Source organism: Artemia franciscana, chromosome 18, assembly GCF_032884065.1.
Source record: "Artemia franciscana chromosome 18, ASM3288406v1, whole genome shotgun sequence".
Taxonomy (NCBI): domain Eukaryota; kingdom Metazoa; phylum Arthropoda; class Branchiopoda; order Anostraca; family Artemiidae; genus Artemia; species Artemia franciscana.
The window spans coordinates 8,031,192-8,043,945 of NC_088880.1; the positions used below are offsets into that span (position 1 = coordinate 8,031,192).

Genomic DNA, 12,754 nt, shown 5'->3' on the forward strand with positions numbered 1-12,754 from the left:
AAATTTCAGACATAGTCCCGATTTGAACATCTCGACTCAAGCTATAATCATCAGATGGGCAGTACCTGAATACCAGGCGATTATTCACTCGTTGCTCTTGTAATACAGTGACACGCCTTCTTTTGGTACGTTCTCTTTGAGCCGCAAGCCTGGTGTCGCGTTTTTCTGGTGATTACTCGACACGCCTTCTTTTTTTACTTGTTCTTTCAGCCGCAAGCCTGGTTTCGTGTTGCTCTGGTGATTCCTCGACACGCCTTTGTTGACGTAAATTGGACATTCCTAATCTGGCCCTTTCTCTTTGTGCCACAAGCCTGGTTTTGCTTTGTTCTGGTGTTTCTCCTGGTATTCCCTTTTTGGTGACATTGTAGGATAATTTCTCTTTGACACTAGTGATACTTTCTCTTTGAGCCGCAAGCATTAATATTGAATCAAGTCCAATTTCTAACAACCATTTCTACTAGACTTCAGACTTTTGGTTTTCTTTTTTAAGGTTTTTCAATTGCTTTAATCCATTGTCAAAATATATTCACATATTTTTGCATTTATCAGTTTTTACTCTTTAAGCAATTTAATAAAATTTAATAAGAGCCTCAATTTTCGCTTTTGCAAATTACTGAAATGAAAGCTTCCTTATATTGCAAACTATTTTATTGCAATTCTAAAAAAAAATTATTTTATTACAATTTTATTGTAATTAATTATTGCAATTTTAGTGTAATGTAATTTAATGCCATACTTATGTATTTTTAATTTTTTTTGTATATCTGTTGTTTTTTTTTGTTTTTTTCTGTTTTTTTAGTTTATCTAGTGTTTTCTTTTTTTTAGTGTTTTTTTTTTTGTAACAAACATGGTATATTTTTTGTTTGTTTTTTGTATTTCTGTGTTGTTTGTTTAGTATTTATGTGTGTTTTTTTAGTTTTTCTAGAGTTTTTTTTTCGTTTTTTTAATTTTTTTACTTTTTTTTATTTTCTTTAGTTTTTTTTAGTTGTTTTTTAGTTTTTTTAGTTTTTGTTTTCAGTGTTTTTTAGTTTTTTATTTATTTCTTTAGTTGTTTTTTTTATATATATAAGCTTAAAGTGTAGCCTTAAAGTGTAGTCTTACCAATATGAACGACAAAACTTCTTGGGTATATCGATAAAGTTAGAAAAGGATACTCGGGCATTTCATGCTGAAGTCCATACATATATTGGCTCCCAGATATCTGACGAGATATATGACTCACGTGAGCTTCATAGCTGCCAGAAATTCCTAAAAACAAAATAATTCTGCTTACAAAGTAAAAGATACGTCCTGCTAACAACAAGTGGATTGATTCAGGAAATAAAAACGAAAAATGTTTCTGTCCTATATCACTAGTAATAAAATAACATGGGAGAATATTTAGTTCACCATCAGTACCCGATATTTTTTTTTTTTTTTTTTTTTTTTTTTTTTTTTTTTTTTTTTTTTTTTTTTCAAAAAGATAACTCTGAGGCTTTTTTTAATGTTATTCCTATGTCATTCCAAAATTCAGTGATGGTCAAGTTGTGCTAGTATCTTTTTTTCCTTCTTCTTCTTCATCTTTCTTTTTTAGTTTAAACCGAGATCTTATTGGGGAGGTTTTAGAGTGTGTTTAGGATAGACGAGTTTACTTTTGCCGGTTGATGTATTTGTTTGTTCTATTTAAATAAAACTCTTCTTTATTATTGTTATATAAGCATCTTTTTTCCATCCTTTTTTAGCCCCGAAGGCGGTTTAGCACAGTTCTTTGCCGACATATCTACTTCGTCTTTTTATATATTTTTATAATTTTCGGGTTGATTCTACACCCCGAGCATCTTATCTATGGTTAGCATACATGCTGGAAACCTTCCCAAGACTATTGTAGGTGTTCCATTTTGGACTCCAGCCACTACTAAAAAGAATAATAATAATAATGACAATTTTTATGGCTTTTATTCTATTGGTATTATTGTTATAATTTTTACAAAGCTTATTAATACTCTCTTCATAAAATATTGTCATCAAACAAATCAAACCCTTGTGTTTTGTTCTCTTTTTTTGAAAGGCAGTAAGACAGGGGTTAGTACGATTTTCTTCGTCACAGTGAGCCACAAGTCAGGAAGCAGCCAGCTAAGAACACCGAGATGATCTTTTTGCTTGACGTTTGCACACAAAACATGAATAAAACAGTTTGTTAAAGGCCCATACAGTGGTACTCCAGAGAACAAACAATTTTTTTAGCCAAAGGCAACACTGAATTTCGAGAAGTAAAGGGTCCTCCTAGCTGTGTACCGAATGGGGTAGTGCTCACAGTAAAAAAAAAAGAGAGCACTAAATTTCTCATATTGACGAGAAAACAAAATATTTGAATGGGTAAGCGACAAACTTCATGAAGAGGGTATCAATAAGCGGGTGCGTTATTGTGACAAGTGTCTAAAACAATAAGTTGTACGAAAAATATGGTTTTATCTGGCTTTCTAGGGTGATGGCTCTCTATGGTTCTATCCAGCTCGAATGCAACATGACAGAGTGTGAAAGATCGTCCTTTACGACAAAAATTTTCTATGTTTTGAAAAAAAATTTATTTTAGTTTTATTGATTCTATCCTGTAGTAAGTTTTTTCTTCTTATATATTTTTGTATTGCTGAGGACGATCCTTCAGGGCCGAAGTATTCATTCTAATTTGTTTCCAACTGTCTTGAGAAATTCCCTATTGTTCTTCTTGTTTTTGGTATTTATAGAAAAGATTTCCACCATCTGACTTCATAGAGCTAGGCATAAATTCACAAATACACTTAAGAGTCTAGAGAGAAAAGATTTTACTCCCATTGCGTAACTTCAAGTGGATCCAAACAATTTTGGTAGTATTTGAGATTTGTCAGCACACCACCTTGAGCCTAAATTGATTTTGTAGCTGCTGACCTCCTCATCGAGTTCATCATCATTAAATCAGCATCTCTCAGGTAGGTTTTCAAGTAGGGGGAAAAAATGATATACCCCTTGGTGGAGTCTGGGGAATATAAGGGTGATAAAAATTGTTCAATTACATTGTAGCAAATCTTGAATTCATTCGGCAGAATGAGCCATTAAGATTTTATACAGAGCCAAAAAAATTTTGATAACTTCTTCCAGGTTTGTTGTTTTTATCAACCGTGGGAAGCCTTTGGGCGTTAACTCATATATTATGCAGAAAGAATTTATATCATTTTTTTACCTAGAAAATGAATTTTTACCTAAAAATCGGATCACAAATCAAAACTCATAGGTAGCCGTGTTTTTTTTTGTGGTAGGACCACCACATTCCAAACACAATTGGTCAGTAGGCATCAGATGAACTTGACAGTTCAGCCCCAACACCAATAAATTTATGACAAAGTTCCTCCAAATAGCAGCTGTCTACACCAGCTGAGATACTTAAGAATTAAACTTATTTTTGAACGCCTCTTCTTCATAAGCGTTGATGACGCAAACGGTAAATATAGGAAATACAGGCTGCCATCTGCGTACCGTCAACTATAGATACCCAAGAATATTTCCCTAACAAGAATTTTACTGAGATAACGGGATTCAATTACAAGTGGTAGGATTAGTGATAGGGTGCCTCATTTTTTTGGTGATCATTACAAAAATTATCACCTCATTTTATCTAATTTTTTGGAATTACTACCCCCCCCCAACTCTACCAAAGAGAGTGGATCCGGTCCGGTTATTTCCGTTACATATCTTGGACCTGTGCTTATTCTTCCCGCCAAGTTTCATCCTGATCTCTCCGCTTTAAGCGTTTTCCAAGATTTCCCGTCCCGTCCCCCCCAATGACACTGGATTCGGTCGGATATAAAATAAGAGATCTAAGTTACGAGGTCCTTCTAAATATGAAATTTCATTAAGATCCAATCACTCCTTCGTAAGTTAAAAATACCTCATTTTTTCTAATTTTTTAGAATAAACCCCCCCCCCCCAGCTCCCCCAAAGAGATCTGATCCGTTCCAATGATTTCAACCACGTATCTAGGACTTTTTCTTATTTTTCCCACCAAGTTTCATCCCGATCCCTCCACTCTAAACGTTTTCCAAGATTGTAGGTCCCCCCCAACTCCCCCCAATGTCACCGGATTCGGTCGAGATTTAAAATAAGAGCTCTGAGACACGATATCCTTCCAAACATCAAATTTCATTAAGATCCTATCACCGTTCGTAAGTTAAAGATACCTCATTTTTTCTAATTTTTCCGATTTAACCACCCCCCCCCCACTCCCCCCCCCACAGATGGTCGAATCGGGGAAACGACAATTTCTAACTTAATCTGGTCTGGTTCCTGATGCGCCTGCCAAATTTCATCGTCCAAGCTTACCTGGAAGTGCCTACAGTAGCAAAATCGGGACAGACAGATCAACAGTATTTGCGAACACTATAAGTCACTTGGCTTTGTCTTTTAATATACCATGTTTCTTTGATAAAATTTAATTAAATAGCCAGAATGTAGAAATGTAGACAAGATACTATATTTTAATCAAGAAGGATTTATCACACATTATTAAACAGTTCGTGGTAACGAACTGTACCTCGCTCTTTACGCTAAAGTTTGGCTTTTTGTCCCAAATCTTTAATAATGACTCTTGAAACACGAAGACTTTTTAGTTAGAATAAGAGGCTTTTTAAAGTACTAAAAAACTTTAGCGCAAAGTACAAGGTATTAAGGAGGGGTACTCCCCCTCTTATACGGAATAATTTATGTTCGTTTAAGTTTTAATACTACTCCTTACTTTCAGTTAAAAAAAAAATATTCTATTAAGGCCCAAGACACAACCGTGAACTCTCTAGCAAAGATTCGTAAACTTCCTACAAGCTACCCACAGTTTGTTCCTAATACAAACATAGAAGCGATGACATAGATATAATTAAAGGTCACAAGTGTTTGAAGTTTCAGAAAATTTACCTTTAGGGATCATGCTAAGGTCTGACTCTGAAGACTTCTTCTTGACAACCGGTAATTTCACTAGCTTCAAATTTGTCGGCGATCCGTACTTCTCCGAAGACTGCCTGTTGGTTAGCATATTAGGAACAGTTAGGGACAAAGAACAAGCCGGGTCACCACAAGCACTATCACATCTACACAAACTAGGCATAGTGCATGCCCTCTTACGTATTCGAGAGGGATGAAAAAACTCTAACTCATCGGTAGCGGGTGCAGAACCAGGCTCAACTTGAATTAAAGGTAGGTTTGGGTCATTTTCAGAAGGACTTTTCATACTACTACCTTCACTTTCAGAGGAGGTAATAAAAAACAGTGGATCATCTGATGTTTCCTCGTCCCCAGAATTTAAAGGAATAAATTCAGAATGGCTATCAAATAGTGAAAGATGCTCTTCCACAATAGTCAAAGATCGGTCGCTGAATTTGGATACTCCTTTTAGCGGTATTGTTATCTCTCTTTCAACTCCAACACCATTCTTATGAGCCATCCCACTTTTAAGTTTTTTCATCAAATTTAAAACTCCAGATCGGAAAGTAGTTCCGATTGGCTTCTGCTGCATTTTTGAAAATGTTGCTGATTTTTCCAGAGTTAATTTAAGGGGGTGCAAATGCGGGAATTTAAGGGTTTTACTAAGCTCAGGTTTAACATTGATAGGGGTTAGTACACAAGATCGTAGCATGTCATCAGTTAATGTGTTGGTAAGCATGCTGAGAAATAAAAAGAAAAATGAATCAGAATAATTGGCAAAAAAAACATAAATTTATACAGCACAGAATGAAAGGTTCATGATGATATGACATTCAAAAGTAACCATGAGGAGTACATATATGAGGCAGTTGGGTTATTTCTGATTTTAGAAATTGACCAAAGATTTTTGTGTAGCAGACAAGTGTTCCAAATTGTGTTGTTTTTATTTTGTTAAAGTTAAACCAGTAACATTAATCATTTAAATTGGCTAGTCATCTAGTACTATGGATGAAACAACAGTTGAATGAATCGTTCAAGCTCCAAATTTTCGTGGTATCATTCTCAATTTGTGTCTGCTTTTATTGCCAATCAATCAATTTATTCACTACGAAGGAAAATTTGGTACACACTCAGGAATACAGACAGTATAGCAATACTGAAAAGAAATTGGAATTTCGCTGATCTCAAATCCAGTAATGAATCCAGGAGGACCAAGAACCCCAGGAGTTTTGGAGTAGGGGGGAGGGGGGATTTCCAGTGTCTTGGCGAGCTCGGTGCTTCTGGACGTGCCAGGATGATGAAAATTGGTAGGTGTGTCACGGACCTGCACAAATTGACTTGATACCAGTCATTTCCCCGATTCGACCATCAAGGGGTGGTGGCTGGATGGAGGGGAAATCATGAAAATTGAGGTATGTTTATCTTACGAATGGGTGATCGGATCTTAATGAAACTTGATCTATAGAAAAATCTCAAGTCTCCAATATTCCATTTTCAATTTGGATCGGATCCGAGGACATAGGGTGGGGGGAGTATGGGGGAGACGGAAATCTTAGAATTCAGAAACCTTGGAAAACGCTTAGAGTGGAAAGATCAGGATGAAACTTGATGGGAAAAATAAACACAAGTTGCAGATATGTAATTGACGTAACCGGACTGGATCCGCTCTCTATGGGGGAGTTGGGGGATTTCTAGTGCTTTGACGAGTTCGAGAATAAGCAAAAGTTATAGAAACGTGATTAACATAAACGGACCAGATCCGATCTCTTTGAGGGAGTCGGGGAGATTTCTAGTGCTTTAACGAGTTCGGTGCTTCTTGATGTGCTACGACGATGCAATCGAAAACTCTAGTACCGAGACTAATTTTAGGTTCCGACCTCGTCACATGTGCCATATCAGGTTTTTCCTCTTGTTTTCTACATCAGTCATATTTCTAATCGCATCGTAGATCGTTGCTTGATGCCATACTCTCTTCCTTTTCTAAGATTTTTGAATTTGTGATTTTTCATAAACTCGCGTTTGCTGTTTTAAGTATTGTAAATTTTTACTTGGTTTTTCAATTTGTTTCAGTAACACTGAATAAGGTTCAAGATTTAAAGTGAAAGAGCCGTTGGAATTAGCTAAGACTAGAATATATAGCTTTTACTTTATATATAACTTTACTATCTATTCCATCTATTCATAGACTTTTCCCTTTCAGCAGAATTTAAATAACATTTGAGGTCATGTAATCGTTGCTTGGCGCCATTAAAATGTAGCAAGTTTTTACTTGGTTTTTCAATCCGTTTTGGTTATACTGAATTAACTTCAAGATTTAAAATTAAAGAGCCGTTGAAATTAGCTAAGATTAAAATAGATAGCTTTTACTCTATATTTAACTTTAATCTCTATTCCCTCTATTCATACACGTTTCCCTTTTCAGGAAAATTTGAATAACATTTGAGGTTTTTTTTATACATCAGTCATAGATAACTTCGAAGACCACACTGCCTTTCCATGACGAAAGTCATGACACTGTATATGTGTTCGAAATATCCAGTTAAATAATTTTATATTTCACTGTCAATAAAAAGGTATCATCCCTATTTTGAACTGTTTTACATACATCAGTCATACTTCTAAGCCTTTTGTAAATCGTTGCTACGTGCCATATTTTCTTCTACTTCTCTTGAAATTTAAAAACTTTCAATTTTTCATGGACTCATATTTGCCTATTTAAATATTGCAAATTTTTATTTGTTTTTCAATTTGTTTTAGAAATACTGAATTAATTTCAAGATTTAAAATTACAGAGCGATTGGAATTAGCAAAGATTAAAATAGATAGCTTTTACTCTATACATAACTTTAATCTCTATTCCCTCTATTCATACACGTTTCCCTTTTCAGCAAAATTTAAATAATATTTGAAGTTTTTTATACATCAGTCATACTTCTAAGCTTATTTTAAATCGTTGCTACGTGCCATATTTTCTTCTACTACTGTTGAAATTTAAAAATTTGTGATTTTTCATGGACTCAGGTTTGCCAATTTAAATATTGCAAATTTTTATTGGTTTTTCAATTTGTTTTAGCAATACTGAATTAACTTCAAGATTTCAAATTAAAGAGCGATTGGAATTAGCTAAGATTAAAATACATAACTTTTACTCTATGTATAACCTTACTCTCTATTCCCTCTATTCATAAATGTTTCCTTTTTTCCAGAATTTTAATAATATTTGATATTTTCTTTCTTCTACTTTACATCAGTCATGTTCCTAACCTACTGTTAATCGTTGTCTATTTAGTGAAGTGTTTTTCGATTTTCATTTTCACTTTTATAAAATGCACGATTTTGAGGGAAACTAATAAATAAACATTTAATCAAACTCGTAGAGAACCAAGGGGAAGAAATGAGAAAAATATTTCCATTATCCTTGGTACAATAAACCCTAATAGCAACTAAAATGGCAAAAGTTTAACCTCACACGTTTAACACAACCATTGCAAAATTCAGCAACACTTGGAGAACGATTTACCACCCTACTACAGAACGATAATTCGTGTAATTACCCAAAATGCAGTTTTGTCACTTTTACCAATATTGTACAAATTTAACAGCAGCAATACTAAATTTCTTAGCCTATATATATTTTAAGCTGCTTATCTGACAATTCTATTTACAAGATATAAATACAGAGATATTTAACTAATTAATAAAACATTCATAAATTAATAGATAATTAAAATTTTGGTCAATAGGATAGGATATACCACATTGATCAAGCATGGTCCTGAAAATGTGTGCTCCGAAAGACAGAGGAGGATTTTTCAGATGTTTTCCAGGTGAATTATCTACGGATTATTCTGTGTATCAATCTGACTGACCAGTTGAAGCAGTAAACTATATGAAAAATGGGGTTCTATGTCGCTTTCTAGGGCTATAATAAGAGAATGAATGAGATGGCTAGAACACTTTCTGCGGATGAATGATGGCAGATTGCCCAAGATCTTCCATTTCTTTCAACCACCTAGGTCCAAAGGAAGAGCAGGTCATCCCCGAATGGGGTGGGAGCAGGTCGTAAGGAAGGACATGGTAAAAACTGGAAATTCTTAGGAGGATGTAAAGAGAGGGGCTTTGAAGAGATTGGGATAAAATAGGAGCGTGCGCAGGTGTGTTGGCCTCAAGCGGCTTAGTGCTGGAGCAAGTTGTTAGTAGTAATAACAGCAGTACGTCCCATCATATTCTTAAGGAAGGAGGAGTCAGTTAAAGCAGTTATTGATATGCCAAGGCATTTAAGTAGGCTAAAATAGGCTTTTCAGTGGTAGTGGGGAGTTAACAAGAGAGAAAATTAATATCCTGCCGGATCGTACGGGTGAAAATACACTTGATGTTAAACAATTTATTTAGGTAGCTTGCAACTGGAAAGTTTGCCACTAATAGTTTGCCAAGGATATAATAAGAAACAGAGTGTTTCAAGGATTGAATTGTAGAGATTTGATTCAGTGGAAGAAAGCAAGTATATAAAATTGTGTAGTAGAGAACCGAACGAGCGCGATTTGCAAGACGGTGAGATGTCACGCTATGGAGTTTCCAAGCTAAAGGAGGACAATGTGGTTCCAAAAGAAATAACTTCTAGACTAATTTTGATATTTTTGTTGCAAAAAAAAAACTTACTCTGAGTGAGCTGATGTGAGTAGTGAATCAGTAAAATGCTGTTTTCGATTTAAGTTCATAACAGTTCCAATTCCACGAACTACGACACCAGACTCTCCTTCCAAATCAAACGTTTGCTTGTAACTGCAAAAAGAAAATTGTAAATCAGACGGGTTTGTGAAAAGAGTTTGTTCAACGTTCGGTGAATCCTACTGTTAATCGAAACTCGCTAAAATAATTCGGCAAAATCCATTTTTGTTTTTTGTGAAAAATGGAAATCTACATCTTTTACATTAAATAGATGGCGTTGAATTATTCGTGGCAACATTTGTGAATTTAGTAATTTAGTTTAAAGATGTACGAAAGAAACACATTTGTAGCCACTGGAAAGGAGTGGACATAAATCCAGCAAAAAAGAAAATGAATGAACTTCAACTCTGTCGAATTTGTGTTGCATAGTTCTACAGCAATATACAGATAGACAAGCACGATATTGCATGATTAAAAAATTTAGTCGCAATATGTTAATAGTCAGCTCCCTTGTGCACAATAGTCCAGTAAATAAAAAACTTTATTTCATACTAACAAACTGAATTAGTGGCAATATTAATAGAGATGACATAATAAAATACAGGGATAATCTTTAGTTTTGAACTCATTAACTAGCCTACATTGCTTATTCAGTTCTTGAGCTGAAATATTAGCAAACTGTGGCTAGTAAAGAGCAAACGTGTACTTAAGAGTTTATTCTTGACAGGAGGCAATATTTCAGAGGGGAGATCACATTTGAAAAACTACAAAAAAGCCAAATAAAACTATAAATAGCTGGCCTCACTTTTCGTTCAGTATGTCAGATACAAGTAATCTATCTTGCCAGTGCATGTCACGTGCTGACCATGACAAAAAAAATCATAATATGCTTATTATACACTCAAAAGCATTATCAGAATCTTTGAACTGAAAAATATAGCCCCCCAAGGCCATAAAAACAATAGTCTAGCATTTGGGATAAGTCAATGCTCAAACTTAGGTTAATAAGACGTCGTTTTTTACCTGCAATCATTTGAGTTCCTTTATTTTTGCTCCTTTTCTTTGTTTTATTCAATTTCCTTTTCAATTTAATTTCCTTTATTTTTTTTTCTTTGTTTTGTTCTATTTCGTTTCCAATTTAGTTTCCCTTATTTTTGTTCTTTTTCTTTGTTTTATTCTATTCCCTTATGACGACCGGGACACAGGGAATATAAATGACGACCGGGACACAACAAAGCTCAAGGGCAATCATTAGAATAATGAGTTATAGATCTGAATACGGGTTGTTTTTCCCATGGACAATTATATGTTGCATGTTCAAGAGTCGGTAAACCTGACAATCTATTTATATGTACAGACAATGGGACAGCGAAGAATGTTGTATATTCGCAAGTTTTACGTAGTTAAAAACATATATATATATAAATATCTATCTATATTCACAGGTGGGACACAGGGACACAACTACAAGGGCGCGTAACTAATATGGCGCGTAATGACTTATGCGCGCGGGGGGGGGGCTGGGGGGGTTTTGCGCGAAGCGCCACCCCAACAGCTAGTATATATATATATATATATATATATATATATATATATATATATATATATATATATATATATATATATATATATATATATATAACAAAGTTGTGTCAGCCGCATGGTCAACGGGCCACGTCCCAGAGCTATGGTGTAAGGCAGCAGTGGTCCCAATCCACAAAAAAAGCTCAAGAAGAGAGTGTGAGAACTACCGCCCGATCAGCTTGACCAGTCATCAAACTAGAATACTGACCAAAACTCTCCTACGTAGAATCCAAGCAATTACAACCTCCGTTCTGGGTGAATACCAAGCTGGCTTCCGACCTGGACGATCGACCATTGACCAAATCTTCACCGTTCGCCAGCTCATATAACGCTTTGTCGAGTTCAACAGAGACCTATATCATCTCTTTATTAACTTTCAGCAAGCCTTCGATTTAATCTGGAGGAAAGGTCTGTGGCACATCCTAAGACATTACGGTATCTCCGACCAAATCGTCACGATTACTGAGAATATATACAGCCAATCCAGAAGCCGGATACTCACCACTGATGGACTCTCTGATGAATTCTCAACATCCTCGGGAGTTTTACAAGGATGTATTCTGTCGCCCCACCTGTTGAACCTGTTTCTTCATGCCATACTGTCACTGATACCAGACGAATATGGACCCAAAATAGGTGGAGTCCTAGTAAACAAGCAGTCTCATTCAGCAGTCAATGAGTGAACTTGTTTGACTGCATTGAAACTAACAAAGCGAATGTTATGTAATGTTTTGACTCTGTGAATACTCGTGATAGCATGAAATAACTTTAATTGATAATTGGATAAGAAGGAGTTTCTTGCTGTAATTTTTGGCCAGCGATTTCTGTTTTATGAAAGGTATTTTTGTAAATATCTTTTGATGTAAGACGTTCCTTTTTAACGCATATGTTCATTGCACGCTAGGAACTAGCGTGGGTAAATATAGTTCATTTATAGTAGGCGAATAGTCTTATTTTCATACTGTTACTATGGGAAAGAAAGGCAGCGGTAAACGTAACAGAACCGAAGCGGACTTATCGGACTCTGTGATGAATTCGACAAATAATTCCGATGGTAGCGTTCTCACTGACTGTCAGAGAACTAATGCTGAAAATATTATTAAAATACTGGAAATGGTTCAATCCATAAATACAAACATTGAGGCGCTCCAACATAATTTCTTGGAGTTAAAATCAGATATTAGTGCAGTGACTAATCGTGTTACAACTATTGAAAATAAAAATAATATGCTGGAGAATGAACTTGTATCAGTTAAATCGGAACTTCGGATTTTGAAGAATATTGTGGAGGGCCAAACGGATATTATTAATAAATGTAAAGAGGAAATAAATTCAGTAGTCAGCCAATCATTTGTGGAGGAAAATCGCAGTAATAAGTGCAATGTATTATTTTGGGGATTGAATAAAGTACCATTCGAGGATGCTGAGTCTTTGATTAAAGAAGTGATGGTACATGGATTATCATTAAATAGCGAAATTTTGCCGTCGTTTAGTGTTATCCAGTGCTCTAAAAAGTTCGTTAAAATTAAAGTGGATAATACGCAAGTTCGATTTTCTCTTCTGAAAAATGCGAAGAAAC

The 12,754-nt window shown here is 35.2% G+C and overlaps 1 protein-coding gene across 3 annotated transcripts in view; it reads right to left on the reverse strand.

Annotated features, from left to right (window-relative positions):
* Positions 1–12,754, reverse strand: part of LOC136038559 (C2 domain-containing protein 5-like) — a 289,931-nt gene that overhangs the window by 246,650 nt on the left and 30,527 nt on the right. For 2 of the 3 annotated variants that reach the window (XM_065721729.1, XM_065721730.1), the window contains exons 5-7: positions 9,583–9,705; positions 4,918–5,663; positions 1,102–1,248 (exon numbers count right to left, since the gene is read on the reverse strand). In XM_065721729.1, coding sequence (XP_065577801.1) covers positions 1,102–1,248; positions 4,918–5,663; positions 9,583–9,705 — 1,016 coding nt within the window. The remainder of the gene's footprint in view (positions 1–1,101; positions 1,249–4,917; positions 5,664–9,582; positions 9,706–12,754) is intronic. The other variant, XM_065721731.1, reaches the window with a different exon arrangement.